The sequence below is a fragment of the Acinonyx jubatus genome, chromosome C2, assembly GCF_027475565.1.
Source record: "Acinonyx jubatus isolate Ajub_Pintada_27869175 chromosome C2, VMU_Ajub_asm_v1.0, whole genome shotgun sequence".
NCBI lineage: Eukaryota > Metazoa > Chordata > Mammalia > Carnivora > Felidae > Acinonyx > Acinonyx jubatus.
In genome coordinates, this window is record NC_069384.1 from 66,832,008 (window position 1) to 66,854,535 (window position 22,528).

General features: G+C 37.7%; 1 protein-coding gene across 3 annotated transcripts in view; it reads right to left on the reverse strand.

Moving 5' to 3' along the window:
* Positions 1-22,528, reverse strand: part of MIX23 (mitochondrial matrix import factor 23) — a 41,160-nt gene that overhangs the window by 4,900 nt on the left and 13,732 nt on the right. For 2 of the 3 annotated variants that reach the window (XM_015082299.3, XM_053220934.1), the window contains exons 3-5: positions 19,151-19,297; positions 13,686-13,745; positions 10,258-10,566 (exon numbers count right to left, since the gene is read on the reverse strand). In XM_015082299.3, coding sequence (XP_014937785.1) covers positions 10,516-10,566; positions 13,686-13,745; positions 19,151-19,297 — 258 coding nt within the window. In that variant the 3' untranslated portion in view covers positions 10,258-10,515. Of the gene's footprint in view, positions 1-10,257; positions 10,567-13,685; positions 13,746-19,150; positions 19,298-22,528 lie in introns of those variants that run through there. The other variant, XR_008297689.1, reaches the window with a different exon arrangement.

The window sequence follows — 22,528 nt, forward strand, 5'->3', positions numbered from 1 at the left end:
TTTGCTCTTCTCTTTCAAGAATGTTTTGGTTCTTCTGGATCCTTTGAATTTCTATATGAATTTTAGAATCAAGTTATAAATTTTTACAAAGAAGTCTTCTCGGATTCTGATAGGAATTAAGTTGAATCTGTAGATCAATTTAAGGAGTAGTGCCATTTTAACAATATTAAACCTTCCAATCCATGAACATGGGATGTTTCCTCAAATATGTACATTTTCTGTAATTTCTTTCAACAATGTTTTATAGTTTTCAGAGTATAAGTTTTGCACTTATTTGTTAAACTTATTTCTAAGTATTTTATTCTATGGATGCTATTGTAAATTAAATTGTTTTCTTAATTTCATTTTAGCTTGTTCATTGCATGTGTATAGAAATGCAATCAATTTTTTGTGTATATTGGTCTTGAATTCTTCAATATTGCTGAACTTGTTTACTGGTAGATTTCTTAGGATTTTTTGTTTGTTTGTTTGTTTGTTTTTGAGAGCAAGAGAGAGAGAGTGCAAGCAGAGGAAGGGTAGAGAGAGAAAGAGAGACAGAATCTGAAACAGCCTCCACACCGTCAGTACAGAGCCTAATGTGGGGCTTGGACTCATGAACCATGAGATCATGACCCGAGCTGAAGTTGGAAGCTTAGTGGACTGAGTCACCCAGCCTCTTAAGATTTTCATATACAACAAGATCATGTCATCTGCAAAGAGAGATAGTTTTACTTCTTCCTTTCCAGTCTGGATATCTTTTATTTCTTCCTAATCACACTGTAACCTTTGGTACAAAGTTAAATGGAAGTGGTGAGAATGTGTATCATTGTCTTGTTCCTGATCTTAGTGGGAAAGCATCCAGTCATTCACTACTTAGTGCAAAGTTAGCTGCGGGGTTTTCAGTAGATGCCTTTATCAAGATGATGACATTTTCTTCTAGTTTTTTTAGTATTTTTTTTAATTATGAGAGGATATTGGATTTTGTCAAATGCTTTTTTTCTGCATGTATTAAGATGTTCATGTGGCTTTTTATTCTTTCCCTAGAGTGTATTACATTAATTAATTTTTTTTTTTTTTTTTTTAAAGAGAGAGAGCATGCAAGCAGGGGAAGGGCACAGGGAGATGGAGAGAGAATCTTAAGCAGGCTCCATGCCCAGGATGGAGACTGACTTGGGGCTCAATCTCACTACATGAGATCATGACCTAAGCTGAGGTCAAAAGTCAAATGCTTAACCAACTGAGCTACCCAGGCACCCCTAATTGATTTCTGAATGTTAAATCAACCTAACATTCCTAGAATGAGTCCCATGTAGTCATGGTATATAATTCTTTTTTGTGTGCTAGATTTGGTTTGCTAGCATCTTGCTAAGGATTTTTTGCATCCATAATTATGAGAGATATTAATCTGTAGTTTCTTTGTGATGTATGTTTGGCTTTCATATCTAGGTAATACTAGATAATACTTTGTCTCATAGAATGAGTTAAGTTTTCCTCTCTCTTCTGCTTTTTGGAAGAGTTTCTGTAGACTGGTATTAATTCTTCTTTAAATGTTTGGTAGAATGTAGCAGTGAAGCTATCTGGGCCTGGGCTTTTCTTTATGGGAAGTTTTTGATTACTTAATTTAATCTCTTTTCTTGTTTTAGGTCTATTTAGTTGGCTTTTTCTCCTTGAGTTGGTTTTTGATATCGTGCCTTTCTAAAAGCTTGTTGATTTCATCTGTATTATCTAATCTATTGGCATATGATTGTCCATAGTATTCCTTCCTTGGGCCTACCTAATGGATTTTGGGCTGACTTGTCAGGAAGGAGAGGAAAGGAAGAAGTGGAAGAAAGGGAAGGAGAAAGGAGGGAAAGAGAAAGGAAAAGAGGACATTTGTTTTAAAGATGCCCTAAATAATGTCTCCCTCTGTGTTCTGTACTCTGTTCATCACCCTAGTAGTGCCACTTGCCAACCCTGTCCCCATATAATAATTGTATATATTAAGTGCTTATTATATACCAGATAGTGTTCTAAAGACTTTACACATATAACTCATTTAATTCACATAACAACCTCATGAGATAAATATTGTTATTATACCCTCTTTACAGAAGACTGAGTGTACAGAGGCTAAGTTACTGCCCAATGCCTCACAGCTAGTTAATAAAGTGAAGATATGATCCCAGGCTATTTGCCTCCAGGAACAATGCCCTTAACCCCTACACTCCACTAACACAAGCTCAGAATGCATTTGCTCAGCTATTCTGACCCTTGTAGGAGGTAAGGGGGAGCTTGAAATAGTGAATATATATATATTTTATAACCACTGCTAGATATTTCATAATAAACTATCCTATTTATCTGCCTTCAGCTCCTAGCACATAGATACAAAGTTCAATCAGTGAACTAAAAAATCTCTACTGGCTGGCTAATATTAATGCCATAGGGTTCTTAGGTAACAAGGACTATCAGAAATGATCCCACTGGCCTAATAATAAGAATCCTTTTTTGAACAATGCAAAGATGGACACAAACATCTGCAGCTGTAAACTCAGAGCAGCTAACTGGTGAAGGATATACAAAACTCTATAATCAGATTGATTGGATTTATTTGTACTTTATCCTGATTTTGGTATATACTAATTTGAATATACCACATGTTTAAGAATTACTCTAATAATGGACATACAGAACATATGCAAAGACAATTACAGCTCTTTGCTGTCAGAAATAAAAGTTTTGAATAAATGAATAAACATATCCTCTTGCTGGTTAAGTAGAATTCATATTAGCAAGAACATAGTAACACAAAGGAATAAATAGAAGAAAAGATCAAGTAATGTGTGCAGTGATTCCCAATCATCCCTGCATATTAGAATCACTTAATTTATAAATTTTTTAAAGTCCCAAATTGGGCTCCATGCAGACCAACTGAATAAGAATCTGAGAGTTTAGATGATTCTTATTTCAGCCAGGGTTGAATACTCCAGTGATATAAAGGAAAAAGGAAAAATACTTGCCTTAACAGAATTGAAAATATATTTCAAAGCTTAAAATTTATTACAAAAGACTTCTCTATCCAATAGTAGGTTAAAAACAGAATAGGGCCCCTGGGTGGCTCTGTCAGTTGGGCATCTGACTCTTGATTATGGCTGGGGTCATGATCTCTCGGTTTGTAAGATCAAGCCCCTCATCGGTCTCTGCAAATGACAGTGCAGAGCCTGCTTGGGATTCTCTCTCTCCCTCTCCTTTACTGCTTCCCTTGCTTGCTCTCTCTCACTGTCAAAAAATAAACTTTTTTAAAAATTAAAAAAAAAGAAACTGAATAAATGTGTACGGTAAACCCTGACAGTTGTTTGTTTGTTTGTTTTGCTTTTGTAATGTGAGTGCCTGACATAAGCTTTGGTGAGGCATCCACTTCAAAGACTCATCCTTTTCTAAGATGGCTATCTGGAACAAACACAGACTAGCTAAAGAACCAAGCTGCCTCCCCCAAATGTGGGCTCCCTTGTTTTAGACATCTTGGTTAATTCAAATAACGAACAATTTGGGCCACTTGTTTTCTTTCTCTCTTCCCATGCTTTAGATTTCCACTCTTACATTTTAAATTCACCAATAAAGAGTGAGCCCGCAAAACCCTAGGCCCCCACCCTCAACACCAATAAAAGCAGAACTCCAGGATGTACAATGTCACTTTCTCTATCCCTGTCACTTTGCTTTGTGGCCCTAGGTATGCTATGTAATTTCCAGGTCTTATAAGTAATAGTTTCCCCCTCAAAGTTTTCTGATAGTTATTGCTAAAGGGCTGAAGGGTATCTTGCAATTATAATAAGAACTCCAAGTGCTGGTCCAGTCACAACATTAGTTATTGATAAGCTGAGACCAACATATAACAAGATGATGAAAACAGAAAAAAAAAAAAAAATCAGAAAATGTGACCCAAATCTGTTTAGTCCAAGTAAAATAAAAACAGTGTGAAAATAATTTTTCATTTATGTTGTTGAAACGTTTTAGAAATATTGTTGAAAGATTTTACTGTCGTTGAAAAACTAAACTTTTTTTAAAAAACAATTTTAACATGGAAGATAATTTTTTAAAGGGAGTGGCTTATTTTAAAAACTAAGTAAGTGGAGGGCACCTGAGTGCCCTGAGTCCATTAAGTGTCCAGCTTTGGCTCAGGTCATGACCTCACAGTTTGGTTTGTGAGTTTGAGCCCCACATCCGGCTCTGTATTGACAGTGTGGAGCCTGCTTGGGATTCTCTCTCTCCTTCCCCCCACCCTGCTTGCATATGCACACACTAAATAAACAAACAAACTCTATAATCTCTCAAAATAAATAAATAAATAAACTTAAGAAAAAAACCTAAAGAAATGGTATTTGAAGAATTAGACTTATTTCCCAAGAACTGTTGGGATTCCCAGAATAACAGAAAATATATCTATAACTGAATAACTGTAGGTTATCCAGCTGATGGAAAGTCTTCAAAAGGTCATTGGCCATTTAAGGCTTATCCAAATAAAGCTTCTCCCCAAAAAAAAACCCTGCCTACCTATACACTACCATTGCAATCAAAGGGAAAATTGCATTTCTGAAGTATTTCCCCCAACCAAATTTGAAATGGAATCTGGGAGCAAGAATTTGTACTCTACTGCAAAAATTATTTTGTATAACCCCAAAGAGAGAAACTGAATGTACTCTTGCCTTGCAAGGGTGAAAGACTCAACCGCAGCTGTCAGGCCCTCCCAAATTCTCTGCCAAAGACTGTGTTTTTAAATGACCAGTATTGTCATGATACTACTCAGGGGTTTAGGCAATGCCTTTCTGTTGCTGTTTCTGTCTTGGGCAACAGGTTTCTTCACTTACCTGAGGGAGTGAATCTATCATTTTCTGCCTGGTTTCTTATTTTAGAAAAAAGCAAAAGACTCATCCTGGACCCTGAAAGATTCTGAGGCTTCCCTTGTTGGAACTTGGAAGTTCAGGCACAGTGAGGAGTTTCTCCCAAGGAACTATCCAAGCACATACCTGTGCTTTAACGGACAATATGAGGAAGGACTGGATAAGGAAAAATTGTCCTAATGTCAATGGATTGCTTGAACAGGGAGACACTGGTTGGCCACCTGACTCAGTGGGAACATTCTTGATAGGCTCCTTTGATTCAAGAGAACTTAATTTATTTTATGTAATGCAGGGACTTATCATAAAGATGCATCTGCTTAGGAATGTAGGACATGCCAAACAACCAGGGCTTGTGAAGGGGGATCCATATAGAACTGGGTCTCACAACTGGAGATCCAAGAAGCAGAATCCAAGGCAGCTCTAAGAACCTGAGGAGCTATGGATATGGGTTTTTACTCTTGAGTTCCATTATTAATGGGCTCAGCTATTTCCCAAGCAGCTGTCTGCATCTGTCTCTGTCCACTTTTCTACCAGCTCTAATTGGCATTCTTTCTTCTGTACAATTTTCTCTGCTTCATGGCGTGCATCCTCACAGCTCCTGCTTTCTCAGAACACTGGACCATCATGGCTTCTATTGCACCTCATCACTTTCCTTCTAGCTTAGCTTTCTTTCCACTGCTAACTACATCATTTACTCAGTATTTCTTGGTTCAAACCTTTTAAGAATTTAATTGTCCAGATCACCTTCCTGACCCAGGACATGTCCTCAGACACTGGCCCAACTTAAGGCTTGGCAGTTCTTGGGCAGTTGTGCAGCCCTGGTGGAATCAGCATAGTGTAAAATTGGCTACAAAGAGGGGTTTTTCAGTAAGAGCTGTGGACCAGAGTCTTCCCTAGAATGGGCTGTGGTGTAGCTGGTATCTGATCCACATGGCAAACGTATGGATGGAGGAATGGATGGATGGATGGACAGACAGACAGGAATATTTTGTCCTTAGAGAAGTAAGGCATGATTGATTGGGGGGGGGAGAGAGGGGGGGGGATTTAATGTAGGTTTAACAATTGTGCAAAAAAAAAAAAAAAAGGAAGGAAGGAAAAAAACCCAAACAAACCTGCATTTATGTGTTACAATATTTAAATGAGATCTGACCCAAATCATTAGGAGGTAATGAATAGGTCCTGGTTTGATTAGCTCTTAATGTTAAGGCACTCTTCTTATGGAAAGAAGATGAATTTCCCCAAAATTCCTTCCCACACTTCTGGCCATTCCTTCATATAGGGCCTGGTCTTCTCTAGCCTTTCCCTATTAGAATCTCCCAAAGTTCATCTCCTAAATATGACAATCATGTAAAATACTTAAAATGATGCCTAATCTGTAGTAAGCAATGAACAAATGAGCTATTATTAGTAAGTAGTATACTGTTTGTTCATTGAACATATCACTTATGGGCTGCATTTGGCTCCATGTAACAGAATCCTAAACATAAAGGCTTAACCAAATAAGCTAACTACTCTTGATATAGCCCTGAACGAATAAACTACAAATTCCTGCCCTCACTTAATAACAAGTTTGGAGACAGATAGCCTAGGGCTGGAATGGCAAGCCACAATGCCATCAAGGATCCAGTCTCCTTCTGTCTTTCGGTTCAGCCATCCTCAACACGTGGTTTTTATCTTCATGTTCATCACCACCATGAGCAAACAGCCCTCATCCTTCTTATTTCTAGGAACCCTAACCATACTCCAGGGAAAAGGAAGAAAGGATAATGCCTGTATCAGGAAAGTTTCCCAAAAATACCCCAACAGTCTTCTGCTTATAAATCAAAAACTACCTCACTGCTATCTGGGGGTGCAAGGGAAACTGGGCACACTGCCGCTACAGACAAAATCAGGATTTTATTGATCAGGAAGAGGAAAATGGATGTAGGGTAGAAAACTAGCAGTGTCTCAGGCCTAATTATCCCAAGCACTGAATACTCCACAGCACCAGCCCTCAAAAACTGGTGGGGTAGAGGTAAACCAGCAATTGAAGAGCATGATAAAGATCATGATAGAGGTGTTTATCATGGGAGCACACAATAAGGACTCCTAAGTTGTATTTGAGAGGTCAGAAAAGGCTTCCTGAAAGAAGCGATAGCTGAGACATGAAGCATGGGTAGAAGTTGGCCAGGGAAAAGAGTGCATGTGCTGAAGTTCTGAGGTAACACTAGGTCTTTTCTGGAAACAGAAGTAGTTGGGGAATAAAGTGCATTGTAGAGAGGGATGAGGTTAGAAGTAAGCAGGAGCCAGAGCACAAAGGACTTCAAAAGCCATTTTAAGAACTTGGTACTTATCCTTGGGGAGAAGCCACTGAAGAATTTTAAGCAGGAGTCAAATTTTGCCTGCCAGTTTTTAAAATTGGAGTGGAAAAACCACTCCATCTACGGCAACTATCTTTAAGTGCCAGTGGATTTGCTGCCCTTTCTTAATGCATCAGGAGATCCACAAATTCACCTAGGCTAAGTCCTCTTCCTTTTTACAGGGATTACTCTCAGCTGGCCACTGCATTCAGAAGCTGGGAGCTATCTTGGCTTAAACCTCATTAACATGTTGTGTTTCCTCCCCCAAAATAATGCTGTTGGGTAAATTAGGCTTCTTCTAGAAACGCTGTCGCTATCGGTAGTCACTTTTTGACTATTTTCTTTATTCTTCAATATTCACGCTCAAGTATATAAGCAGTGTTTTGTTGTTTGTTTTTTTTTTTTCTAAGAGACAATCAAGGCTTAACTAGTAGGCTAAGTCCACACAGAAATTAGGAGTAACCTAAGTAATCGCTAACATTTGATGCTCACATAACTCTAGGCAGAATATTCATTTTTCTTGATTTGAAATGAGACCACATGTTGAACTAATGTTTTATCCCTGTTTATCCCTGCATGGTCTTAAATAGGTAGGACGGCACACAAGCAGAGACTACTGCAGTAGCACTGGGTACATTATCATACCATTTCCCAAACCAGTTATCTTTGAAGCACAACTTAAAAGAGAGAATGAGCAGAGCACCTGACTGCCTCAGTTGGTAGAGCATATGGCTCTTGATCTTGGTATTATGAGTCTGAGCCCCACGCTCGGTACAGAGCTTACTTAAAAAAGAGAGAGAGAATAACTTATTAGAAAACTTCCTTTTTATTACCACACTTACTTGGTATGTTTCAGTCTCTATTTAAATCAGCTTTTCAAAGACAAAGGCATTATAATATTCTCTAATCAGCTGAAATCAGTCATTTGCCACCCACTCTCCCCTCCCCCTTCCAGATTCTCTTTTTTTGGTATGTAGCTTTATCACCTTTTAGCAAACTATATAATTTACTTCTTTACTATTGTCTGCCTCCCTTCAACACATGTAAGTTCCTTAAGAGCGGGCATTTTTTATGTTTTTTCTAGTGATGTATTAGTACTGGCTAACAGTGCCTAGAATATGTGAGACACTCAAATACTTGTTAAAGTAGATTACCATTGGTGTTTCTTCTATGGCTAGTCCTGCCAAGAAAGAGCCAAACTCATCTCTGAACTTTTGCACTCCATTTCTTCTCCCTCTCCCTCTAGCTAAATCCTATCTACCCTTCAAGCCAACAAAATCAACTGTTATTGTTAAGGCAGCAATTATATGCAAGACACTGTTTCAGCAGGCAAATCAACTTTCAAGAACAGTGTGCTATCCCTTTCTCTTTATATTTGAGGCTTTAAATCCCATTCATCACAAACTAAATATATTAATATTCATTATACTAAAAGTCACTCATTGCCATAACCGCACATTTTTCATGTTACATTGGAATTATTCAGGCATCCTGGTAACATAATTGGATTAGCTAGATAGTATTTTAGCAGACCTGAACTTCTGAAAAAGCTGTTATGAATCCTTTCCAGGGATTGTTTTTCAATTCCCTCCTGAGCATCAGGAAGATCTTTATTGAACCTTACTTTTTTTTCTGGCATGTGTCCTTTCAATTGAAAGATATAAATGCACGAAAAAAAAATTAAACATCAGCTTTCTGTCAGGCACCATTCACTTTAAGTCCTATAGAAAATCTTTTATACTGCTGGTCCTAAGACACTTTTCCTTATTAAGGAGACTAGATTATAATCTCCACAAAAGTGGATTTTATTAATATCCCCAACACTTAAGATGGTATCTGACCCACACAGTAAGTGCTCAAAAGATCTGTTGAAAGAACGGTGAGCACTCTATGCCTTTATTGCTCACTTCTAAATGCATAATCTGATGAGGGTCCACACACACAACACACATGCCTACCTACAACCCAGTTGGTCAATCTAACTGTACCAGAGCCAGATGGCTTGTTTAAATCATTATGGTAGGCAGAATCCTAAAATAGCTCTCCAAGATGTCCCACTCTAATCCTTTAAGACTGTGACCATCAGATATTACATCTGTGATGTTACCTTACTTGGCAAAAAGGATTTGCAGGTATGATTAAGGCTATAATCATTTGACTTTGGGTCAAAAGATTGTCAGAGCAAGCCTAATCTAATCACATAGACCTTTTGAAAGCAGAATTTGTCTGGTTTATAGCAAAACAGGAAGTCAGATTCCAAGAATGAGAAGAATTCAATGCACTATTGCTAGCTAGAAGGAGTGGACCATGTGCCAAAAAATGTGGGTAGTTTCTAGGAACTTAGAGTGGCCTATGATAATAGCAAGGAAATGGGGACCTGAGTCCTACACCCACAAGGATCTGAATTCTGCCAATAAACTGAATAAGCCTAGAAACACATTCTCTCTGTAGAGGCGCCAAACAAGAGCCCAGCCTACCTGACTTGATTTCAGCCTATGTGACCCCAAGCAGAGAACCCAGTCCTGGACTTGTGACCTACAGAACTGTAAACAGATAAACAGTATGTGATTTTACACTGCTAAACTGTGGTAATTTGTTAAGCAGCAACAGAAAACTAATAAAGTCATCCTGTACTAGAAAGTGCTTTTCCTGCAATGACTGAATTCTACAATGATAGGTTTACTGACTCATTTGAATACTATCATGCAAGACCTCCTCTGCCTTTCCCAGATTTATTTTACGGTTTTCATTATCCATAGAAATATTGTCTCCAGGAAAATTCCACCCAAAATTAGTTTTTGCATATGAAAACAAGTTAAGGTATCAAAAGAAAGTTTCTTTGGACAGTTTCCAGCTTATAATATTGCCCTCTTACTTAATGGGAGCAATAAACCCCACAAACATAAAAGGATAAAATTATCAGTGACCAAAAAAGGTCCATATTCTTGCCAATAAATTTATAAAAATCAAAAAGGTATAATACAAATAAAATTAGACACCGAAACCGTATTTAAATTCTAAGAACTTATGATCTCAACTTGGAAAACAATCAAATAAATATGTACACTGAGTCAGAAAATTATTTTAATAGTTACAAAACTTTTTTTTTTTTTTTTTTACAGAATCAGTATAAAATAGCAGTTGATTTTTCCATAATTATCAGAATTATTTGTACTTAAGGTCTTGGCTAAGTGGGGCTGAAATCAACAAAAGGTCTTGGACTGTTGGCTCAGAAATCATCCTAGGAAGCCCACCTTGTTGATATCTGTCATGCTTAGCTCTTATGAGATGTCCCGGTCCTTTTATAAAAAAGTATCTTTTTATTCATTCTTTGGAGGCTTGAAGTGAATTCGGCAGCGTTCATTAAACACCTAAAATATTTAAACAGAAACAAAGGTCATTGAGCCATCTTGTATAAATCAAGCCTGGAACTAAATTAAATTTAGAATGTCTCAGGAGGACAAAACCATTTTTATCCCAGGTCAACAGATGTAGGGAACAGAGAAGTTTCCTCAGCAGTTCAAACTAACTTATAGGTGCTAAAAATACAGAAGGTTTTGATGTCCATTTATAAGACAATTTTAGCTTTTTAATAAAATTCCTATTATTCAAGGAAAAAATCATCACAAGCTAGCTTATTGAGTAATAGTAACTAGCAAACATTTTCATTCCATATGCTGGACATATTTTGTGCAGTTAAACAAAAATATCTAAAAATAAGTTTACGATAAAGCTTTTTTCCTTTTTATAATGTAGATTTTATTTAGATATCTGCTGTGATTTTCTAAAAGAGTACCAGATCCTTCTCACAAGTAGGTATACTTAAAGGGAAATCAATATTTTGCTAAACTATGTAAATTTATAAAATGTTTGATCTATTTAACTCGCTTTCTTTTTTTTAACATTTATTACTTTTGAATGACAGAGAGAGACAGAGCATGAGCAGGGGAGGGGCAGAGAGAGAGGGAGACACAGAATCTGAAGCAGGCTCCAGGCTCTGAGCTGTCAGCACAGAGCTCGACGTGAGGCTCAAACTCACGAATCGCGAGATCATGACCTAGGCCGAAGTCGGAAGCTTAACCGACTGAGCCACCCAGGCGCCCCTATTTAACTTTCTTTCTAAAAACCTAAACAAATTATGTATCATAAATGTTAAGATTCTATATTCAGTGCCTGTCAATATGGGGCTGTGTTAAATAAAAATTTTAGTATAGCCATTCAATGGAATATAATGCAAATATAAAAAGAATAAGGAAGCTCTGTATGTTCTGATTTGAAAAGATCTCCAAAATATATTAAGGAAAAAAAAAGTATGGACAGTAACACCTCTATATATGCAACAAACAGGAAAATGTGTGTGTGTATATACATACATAAATTTAGAATTGTGCAAATATCTAAAAGTAAATACCATCCTTTTAGAAGGAAAGGAAAGGAGGTGGCTGAAAGGGAGGAATGAGAGGTAGAATTTTTACCATATATCCTTTAATATTTAAAAATATTTAATCATGTCTAAAAATTTTGTGTCCAAATAAAAAATTACAAAAATCTAAAAGAATTTCTTCTTAGAATTTACCTTCATACTTCAATGACATAAGGAACAAATCATTTTTTTTTATTTTTTTTTTAACTTTTATTTATTTTTGAGACAGAGAGAGACAGAGCATGAACGGGGGAGGGTCAGAGAGAGGGAGACACAGAATCTGAAACAGGCTCCAGGCTCTGTCTGGAGAGCTGTCAGCACAGAGCCCGAAGCGGGGCTCGAACTCACAGGCCGAGAGATCATGACCTGAGCCGAAGTCGGCCGCTTAACCAAATGAGCCACCCAGGCGCCCCAAGGAACAAATCATTTTTAAGGTTAAAACACATACACACACACACACACACACACACACACACACACACACACACACAACCTATATTGGCCACTGTGGACTACCATAAAAATAAAAGAAAAGTCTACATAGGGAGATTTCATGGTACTGGTATTATTCAATCTCTTAAGCTGGGTGGAAGATACACGAGTGTTCATTTTATTAATATTCCTTACATTCTACATGTTATATCCTCTTTGATATGTGTTAACTCACAAATAAAAGAAAAAAAAATGCAGAAATTAAATATACTCTCTCTGGCCCTTTCGTCTTACAGTTCATCTCTTGTCAGTTACCAGTCCTGACATTTCCCTCAAGTTCTCAATGCTCAAACCAGGCGAGGCTTTAGATTAGTGGCCTTGGGACAATATTTGGGACATGTATGACTTGGCCAAGCTTCTCCAAATCTTTTTCCTAAATGCCTTCGTAACTTTTGCTGGCTTACTGAACCACAGCTTACATTTTCTTTTTTTAAAATCAAGTAAACAACTTGGGTTTTTGTAGACTGGATGGAGTATATTTTCTTTAAAACTAGTATCAAATCTAAAAATGCTTCACTCTTCCCACTACATTTGACATATACCAACCTCTCCACTGAGTTTTTCAAATCAGATATTCATTGTACCCCTCCCCTATCCCATCCCAAGACTAAATATTATCTCTCTGTAGAACATAAATGGACAAATATCGCCAAAATCTTTCAAGTAGCAAACACCTTCTCATGTTAGTAGAAAGAGCAGGAATAGGAAATCTTGTCAAAGAGGACAAAATAAAGAAAAATGATATAGCAAAGAAAATCAATTTGTATTTTGCAATTTATTCACAGCTCTACAAGTTGGTACATTCTAGTTTGGGTTCAGTTAATGTCTCTCTGTGTTTAATCTCATTCCATTGCTTAATTTCAAAGGATAAAACAGAATTTTCAGCTCATTCTTTCAGATTTCATAGATTTTTCCCTTTGGAAATCTTTAAAATTTTAGAGAAGGGTATATAGATATACCATTTCATACAACTGAAGTCAGCATTTTGTGATTTTTTGATTATAAGTAAAGTCCTCAAATCCTGGTTCTCCAATCTCACTCCTATTCAGAACTGTGCAGGCAGCAATAAGGAACATGTGAACCTAGCAGCCATAAAAAGCTCTATTATCAGGTATCAGTAAAGTTATGTACAAATAAGTTTCATGATCAGGTATGTCAGAAAGCAAGTCACTGTGAAGGGTAGCTAATGATATAAACATTTATGCAAACCAATGGGCCTCAAAAACGCTGATAACAAATAAGGCCACTGAAGGTTCTGAGTTAACTAGTAATAACCCTAAATAACAAATATGCCCATTATTAGTATTAGGAAACATACAAAATGTCTCCAATTCTGTTACCATGACATGTCATAAAAACTACCATACGACTATAAAGTTGATTTTTATACGGTGGCTATTTTTGGATGCCAACTGCACCCTTCTCAAAGTTAAAACTTTCAGCTGCTTATAAATAAAGGATGTCTATTCTTCTTGAGAGCCCTAAGGGACTCCTTCTCCTTGCCCCCCTCCCTTGGTTTCCCTTTGCTAGTTCAGTTTCCCTCATAGTTCCCTCCAAGACAGCATTATTTAATACCTTCCAGCTCCTGTCATTTACAACTTCTTCAACATTCAGTTCTGACTGCATCCATTTCAACTGTAAAAAAGAAAAAAAAAAGTTGGAGTTATAAAAATTCAAATTGAAGAAATAAAACCAAATTCTATTTATAGTTTCCTAATAAAAGCAGCTACTGCTCCTCCATTCTTCGTTAATGGTATCACCTGGGCTAGATCTTGGACACAGCCCATTCTTCTGGTATCTAATCTGCTATTAAACCCTGTTAAGTCGTGGTTCTCAAGCATATTACAATCACCTTGAGAGCTTTATTTTAAGTTTATTTATTTATTTTGAGAGAGAGAGAGAGAAAGTTCGAGCAGGGAAGGGGCAGAGAGAGAATCCCAAGCAGACTCCATGCTGTCAGCACAGAGCTGAATGTGGAGCTCAAACTCACAAATCGTGAGATCATGACCTGAGTGGAAATCAAGAGTTGGGCGCTTAACAGACTGAGCCACCCAGGTGCCCCTCACCTTGAGAGCTCCAAAAAAAAACAAAAAAATCAAATGTCCAGGTAGTTCACAATAGGAACACAAATGGCCAATAAACATTTTTTAAATATAGAATGTTAGTAATGTATAAAAAAATGCAAATCAAGCCATAATATGACAAAAATTTTCAAAAATGAGTACCTCTGATAAAACCTACTACTAGTGAGAGTATGGGAAAAGATACACTCATACACATTTTTAGTAGAAGTATATATTGTTGCAACCTCTATGGAGGGCAATTTGGTAAGATTTATAAAAACATAAATTCACATGTCCTTTAACTCAGTAATTCTAGTTCTAGTTATTGATCCTATAATACAGATTTACAAAGACAGCACAGAGGAATAAAAAGAAGGAGGTGGCAACCTGATTTGGATAAAGAAAAAAGAATCAAGAAGAAAAACAGAGAAAGAAGGGGAATATCTAAGGCCCAAATGATCTAGAAAGGCATGAGTTTTCCACACCTTGAGCATACAGCCAGAGGTCTGATACTAATGCTACATCTTTCTAACTTTCCTGATAACTGCCAACCTAATTACTCTATCAGAAAAGTAGCCAATTCCATTGCCAGGCCCAGATGGAGGCGGGGGGTGGGGGGGGTGGGCATCATACTCCTAGTCACTTCTAGTGGGAGAAACTTGAAAGAAGCTTGCTAGTTCCAGGAAGAAGGCTTGAAACTATTCAGGAAAATTAGGACAAAAAAGCATGAACTACAGATTGAAGCAGCCAAGAGGTTAAAACCAGGATGATTTCCTCAGGCCAAAGTTAAGACTCAAGCCAGGAGATTTGGGAACAAAATACCAGAGAGCCAGACAAGATCTAGGCAACCATGAGTCAGGGACCCAAGCCAATGAACGTGACCAGTTAGGAGCAGAGTTCAGGCAGGATGTTTAAGCAATGTGCATGTAACACTAGTAAGATAGGAACTTAGTATTGACCCAATGGCTCCTTGTAAAGTCCTCTGCTAGACTCAGAACTGGTGTCAGAGTATAGTCAGGTACATAGGACTGAAACTAGAATGAGAGGAAGGACTGCATTTCTGACAACCAGTCTTGTTCTGTAAAGTAGTAACGAGCCTGAAGAAGCCCATCTGCTGACATCAAAGCAACCTCAGATTTTAATCAGCTACATGGACCAGAAATTATTGAAGGTTCACTGCTCTGTCAAAGCCTGGACTGAGTGCCAAAGAAGTAAACTCAATCAAAAAACAGGGTCACGACATGCCACTAGGACAGTCTTCATAACTGCTCGCAAATATTTACAGGCAGGTCACGGAGAAATGGGTTTAGACTTCTCCTACATACTTGCAGAGTGAAGATTAAGGAGCAATAATCACACTCTACAGGGAGGCAGATTTTCACAATATATAAGAAAATCTCTGAATAATTACAACTTCCAAAAAGAGAATGCCACTGCTACAGAGGATTTGCATACTCCTCCTCCCCTACCCCCGTAAGTAGTGATTAAACAAAAAGTAGAAACCAATGGTTCCAAGATATCGTAAGGAGGATTAATGTAAAAAAATATGGGGTCCCAGAGTCTCAAAAAGGAAAGGAAAACAACTACTAAGTACATTAGGTAATATGCTGGCTCTTACACACACGATATCATTTAATCCTCATCTCTAAAAATAAAGAAATCTCAACTACATTTTACAAACCAAAAATCAGATTATTTCAGAGCAATTAATTTACAAGTTTACAAAGCCACCAAGTGGTAGAAGAGATTCATTTCATTAGGGCCACCTGCCTTTATAACCCATGTTTTCTCTATTCTTGAATGCTTCAGATATTACAACCAACTTCTAATACAATTTCAGTGCCACAAACAAAATGCTCCCTGAGAGATGGTTGTTTTGAGGCTCTAGGTCTTAAACAGGTACACTTCCTTTCAAAGGAAGTTTGAATAGGTGACAATAGGTGACAGCAGTTACACAGTTCCAGCAAGGAATGTGCTTTTTCTGAGTTAAGGACTCAGGGAAAGAACTGGGGACTTTTAGACTGGCATCTCTGCATATGAATAAAGTATGTTCTCTACAGTAGTCAGAATTTGACTATCAGTCACAGTTTAATGTAAAAGCACTGAATCCAGAGTCAGAAGACATGGGTTAAAGTCCCAGCTCTACCACTTACTAGCTGGGGATATCAGTTAGTACCTGAGTTGTAGTTCTCTCATTCAAAAAAATGAAGAGGTAGACCTGGAACATCTTTAAGAGTTCTCTTTCTGATTCCATAATCTTCATGAAAATGAAGAAAGCTTGAAAATTAAAAAAAATTCAAGCTTTCTTATTTCGTTAAGTACTATTCACAGTCACCCTCTAGTCCTACACAGTATCTGACTAGAAAGCTACCTTTTGTAACTTGCTGACTGGTTTCTAAAACTACTCCTTGCAATGGTCATCCTGGTGATTTTCTCTGGGCCCTAGAGGCTGAAGGGCAGAGATGAGGGTGGATCAATTATGTAACAAATCACTCCCAAGGACTCAGTGGTTCTGAACTTTGCTCTCCACTAACAGGAGTAATTGTAGTGTTTGTCTGATGTAATTTGCAAATAGTGAGTTTTCAGTTTCTGATATAATAGCCCTGCCCTGTAGTTTTCTTTGTCAAAACCTTCAAGAGTCTGTTGAAATACAAAATCCAAAATTACTAGATTTTAACCAGCTTTATAGAAATTATCTACAAGCCTTCATAAACAATGACTAAGATGATCATTACAGCATTAAGTTCACTCTCTGAGGACCCCACCACTGCCAGATGAATGAGCAGGTGTGGAATACAGGACTGAAGCAGTCGTCATGAACAAAGAGAGCCATGAAGACGGTGGTTGATTCCAGTAAGACATGGTGCAGCCCTGGGATGACTGAGCAAGTGCACACACTCACCTGCGGGCAGCTACAAGAATATAGGCTTGAGAGTGATGGTAAGGTCCCCTTTTCAAAGCTTGGCTACATCTACTAAACAAAGGGCAGACCTCATGACTGTTCAGTAATGAAAAACACAATTTTGTCCCATACTGGATTTTCAGTCACCCAGTCAGCAAGTCACCTACTGTGCTACCTTGAAATACAGACATAATTTTGATAATTGCTCAGTGGTCATATAGGAAAAAGCCCTTCTTCTTAGGAAATCACCAACGTATGTAAGGAGCAAAGGAACATTGTACCCAACATTCTCGCCAAATGATTCAGTAAATAAAAATGCCTATGTGAGGTAGAAAGGGGAGGAAACAGGAAAGGAGGGAAGGAGGAGGCAGAAGGAGGGGAGGGTGGAGAGAATGTATCGCAAAGCAGGTGGGGCAAAATGCAAACAATAGGTGAATATAGGTAAAGGGTATAAGTGAGTTCCCCGTACTATTGCAACTTTATCGTAAGTTTGAAATTATATCAAAATAAAAAGTCACTCTTTAAGCAGCTCCCCACAAAAGAAGACAGCAATGAGTTGCACTTAATAAAATATGGCACACATTTCAAATGTTTTCTTGACATGTCACCATTAAGGGCTATAAAGGAACAGTCCTGTTCCATGTCTTATACTCTGAGGTGCACACCCTATCTGCATGACAGCTGACTTTGAGGAAAAAAGGCTTCCTCTGACATATCACTCAGTGGACACTTGCTGTTTTCTTAAAAGTGAAAACTGCAAGGCTGGGAAATGAAGTGGAAACAAAAAAGTATCCAAAAAGAACCAAAGATCCATAGTAACTTCTTTGTGTAGGGAAATAAATTATAATGTGGTTCTAGTGTACCTGGTTATATTCAAATAATACTATACTTTTATAGCTAAAGAGAGTAATATTCTGAAAATATTTGTATTGCATTTCAGCAAATTTCTACAGACAAAACCAGAAGTAAATATTCTCAAAATGTAAATACATTAAAAATTTTATTCTTTTTTTTTTTTTTTACGTGTATTTATTATTGAGAGACAGAGCGAGACAGAGCATGAACATGGGAGGGGCAAAGAGAGGAGGAGACACAGAATTTGAAGCAGGCTTCAGGCTCTGAGCCGTCAGCACAGAGCCCAACATGAGGCCGAACCCACCAACCACAAGATCATGACCTGAGCCAAAGTTGGACGCCCAACCGACTAAGCCACCCAGGTGCCCCTAAAAAAGTTTATTCTTAAGTCAAGCCTTTAAACATAGATACAGATATGATTTCCCTAGATATTCTGATGTGGTGTTGGTCTGTGTTAATCCTTTTATATATAAGGATATCCTTTGTTATATTTAACAGTATACTATATAAAAAAATGGAAAGAAAATATGATTACGTTTCTTTAAGCTAAAGCTACTACACCGCATATATTCATGAAATGCAAATTAACATACCAACTAATTTCTAAATGTAATAAAATTAAGCGCACTAAAAATGAAGTATTAATCTGGTCCCTTTTTTTTTTTTTTAATGTTTATTTATTTTTGAGAGACAGAGACAGGATGCGAGATGGTTAGGGGCAGAGAGAGAGTGAGACACAGAATCCGAAGCAAGCTCCAGGCTCCAAGCTGTCAGCACAGAGCCTGATGCGGGGCTCGAACTCATGAGCTGTGAGATCATGACCTGAGCTGAAGTCGGACACTCAACCAACTGAGCCACCCAGGCGTCCCTGGTCCTTTTTTTTTTTAAAGTAATGACCATTTCTTTTTCTTTTTTCTTTTTTTTTTTTTTATAACATTTATTTGTTTTTGAGAGAGAGAACGAGACAGAGCGTGAGTAGGGGAGGGGCAGAGAGAGGGACACACAGAGTATGATGTAGGCTCCAGGTTCTGAGCTGTCAGTACAGAGTCTGCTTCAGATCCTGTCACTCTCTCTCTCTCTGCCCCTCCCCTGCTTATGCTTTCTCTCTCTCAACAAATAAATAAGGTGTTAAAAAATTGTCTTTATTTTGATAGCTAAATTTATTTTGACAGCTATTTTGAAAATCTTTTGCTCAGAAATTTAAAGCTTATTCAACTTACCTTTGTCTGTTCTTTCCTAAGTTGCTTTAATAACGTTAAATCATCCAAATTCTTTTCTCTCTCTTCTCGGAGGTGTTTTACTACTGCTGAGGTCTGAGCTATACAATTTTTTATGACTCTGTCCCTGCTGGCATGAGCTTCCATCAACTAAAGGAACAAAGGAACAATAGAGAAAAATCATACCAATTTTTTACATTGTAGTGGTTTTTAAAAAATCCTTATTTTTAGGCTACAGAAATATAATAGTTCTAAAACAATTTTTAAAAACTGAATCTATGGAAGAGAAGATTGTGCTGAACCAGTTAAATCACCAAAAAACAGATCAAAGGAAATACCTCTCATGGTGTAAAGTATGAGGTCGGTTGTCTTCCTCCTTCCATATGCTTCTGGGATTTCCCACTCCTCTTCCTGCATTCCCCACACAGGACTTTTCATTTCAGTCCCTTCTCCCTACATTCCTGTCCCCAGTATTCCATCCCTTGTGTTCTACCCTCTACCCACCCTCACACACCTTCGGGGCCACTGCTGCTATTCTTCCTCTTTTTTTTTGTCCTTTCATTGGTTTTTTCAGCCTTGTGTTGTCACTAAGTGCAAGAAATTGTGAAGTAAGTGATGTAGAGAAGGAATTCGTTACACTAAAGAAAAACAAAGAATGTTTACCTATGCAAGACAGAGCCCTTTTCAAGACTTTAAAGTATTAATATGGGAAAATTGTATATGAAGTACAGATTATTGGCTCCATCAACTGTGTGTGCCAACTGAAAGGACATCTGGCAGGGCAATTCTTTACTAAGTTTCATCTTTATATAACAAATCCAATACAACAATTTGCATTTATTTTCTTCCTTCATTTACGAAGTTTGATGATCATTATTCGAACACACTCCCATGATCATACCAAATTCTGATGATGCCCCATAAACCTGGGGGAGAGTAAAAAGCAAAGTACTAAAATAATATGTAATCGCCATTATAGTATATGTGCTGCTGAAGCAAGCACTATGCAATCGCCATTATAATTAGTGGAACACAAACAAAGGTGGTTCACTTCCAACTAAAATTTAGGTGTTAACTTCCTCCATCTAATTAATCATGTTATATCATTTCTTCTTCCCTCTGAAGAGAGTATGTTAATGCTATGCTAATGAGTTATACTAGGAATAACCTATTATACATATTTGTATATAAAACACAGGACTAAACCATCCTATAAGCATTCTTTCTAAGTTATTTGCAATATATCTCTTAAATGATCATCTCAGGACCCTGCAGTTAAGAACTACTGATCTAATATGCACCAGGAAAAATTCCTTTGCATTTCTAGAGTGCGACAATACTAAAAGTGCATTGATTATAAATCATACCTATGTGAAGAGAAGAAAATCAAACTAAGAGGCATTAACCCCACCTATACTAAATTACTCTAATATGCTAATTTTTTTCATTGTAAGGTTTAGGATTCACAAGGACAGTCCAAGGCCTATATTTCATTGGCTAATACGCTGCTTCTGTTACTTGTTTCCTCCTTCAGATATAATTCCAGAAAATGAAAGGAGCCATTGAGGGTAGGGAAATTCCCAAAACAGAAGAAATGAACCATCCTAACTTAGAGTTAAGAAGCTCTCCCTGTATGAGACTGGCTAAATAATTAACATTTCCAGGCTTCAGTTTCCTCTTTTGCAAAATTATGGATTATGAGTAAATAATCGCTAATATCCTTTCTACCTCTAAAATCTAAGGATAACATAACTCAATACACTGCTCGGATGTCAGACGCGATTTAATCACTTTAATATTTTGTCTAAAGCTCCAATTATTGGTGGAATAGCATTAGCACTAAGTAGGAGTCTGTCACAGTATTTTCACTTTTTCTATCTGAATTTTAAAATCAAATTCCAATTGTGTACATTTTATTAAAATGTTCAATATTTTCCTTTCAGCCTCTCTCACCACACAGGTTCCTTCCTTGGTTAGGCTCTCCTCCACTGTTCCCCTCATTAACTTGGCCCCTTTCCTGCAGATACACTTCTCACTGAAGACCACCCTCCTACCTTCACCTGCATACTTTTCCTTCAGATTAGCCCCACTGTGAACTCACTCCCCTATGGACAGAAAGTACTGAGCAAATCATCTTTTATTCTGTACTATCAATTATTTTAGTCTAGCTTTCATGATCAACCTTCAAGAAAATTCAGAATTAAGAGCCATATGCAAGAGGAATATGCATAGACTTCTTTCTGTACACATGTCAAAGAAATGAGGACGCTTGATAACTAGCAGCTCCTTTGGTTAGAGGAGAAAATCCCTGAGTAATAACCATATCATAACCATACTTCCTTTGATTTGGGGTATGCAATTTCAGAATGAAGGCATTTAGGATGGGGCAAGAGAGTGATTCAAAGCTAGTCTAACAGGGGTCTATCTAGGACTTCCCAGTTTTATTATACTTTACCAAAACTCTAAGAACTTCTTTTAGTCAAATTTTCACCTACTATCTTTTTCTTTTTCAACGTTTATTTATTTTTTTGAGAGAGAGAGAAAGATAGAGCACAAGCAGGTGAGGGGCAGAGAAAGAGGGAGACACAGAATCCAAAGCAGACTCGAGGAACCCACGAGCTGTGAGATCCTGACCTGAGCCGAAGTCAGCCGCTTAACCCACTGAGCCACTCAGGCGCCCCTCACCTACTATCTTTTAACCATTATTTAAAAACAATCCTTTTTGCCTTTAAGGGAAACAATGCTAACACTTTTCGTGATCATAGTTTTTGGGTGTTTTCTTTCCTGAACAAAGGTTGATTCTAAATTAACTCTACACTAAATTCTAATTTCCGAAACATCATTTGTCAGAACCCTGACACTGACCCTTGGTTCAACCATCATTTAAAAACAAAACACAGGGGGCTCCTGGGTAGCTCAGTTGGTTAAGCGGCCAACTTTGGCTCAGGTCATCATCTGACAGTTCCTGCGTTCAAGCCCCACATCGGGCTCTGTGCTGACAGCTCAGAGCCTGGAGCCTGCTTTGGATTCTGTGTTTCCCTCTCTCTCTCTGCCCCTTCCCACTCATGCTCTGTCCCTCTGTCTCTCAAAACAAATAAATGTTAAAAAAAAATTTTTTTTAAACACAACATGGGACGCCTGGGTGACTAAGTACGGTTAAGTGGCCGACTTCGGCTCAGGTCATGATCTCACAGTTCGTGGGTTTGAGCACTGCATAGGGCTCTGTGCTAATAGCTCAGAGCCTGGAGCCTGTTTTGTGTTCCGTGTCTCCCTCTTTCTCTGCCCCTCCCTTGCTTATGTGTGTTCTCTCTCTCTCAAAAATAAATAAACTATTAAAAATTTACAAAAATAATAAAAAAATAAAATAAAAGTTAGTAAGTT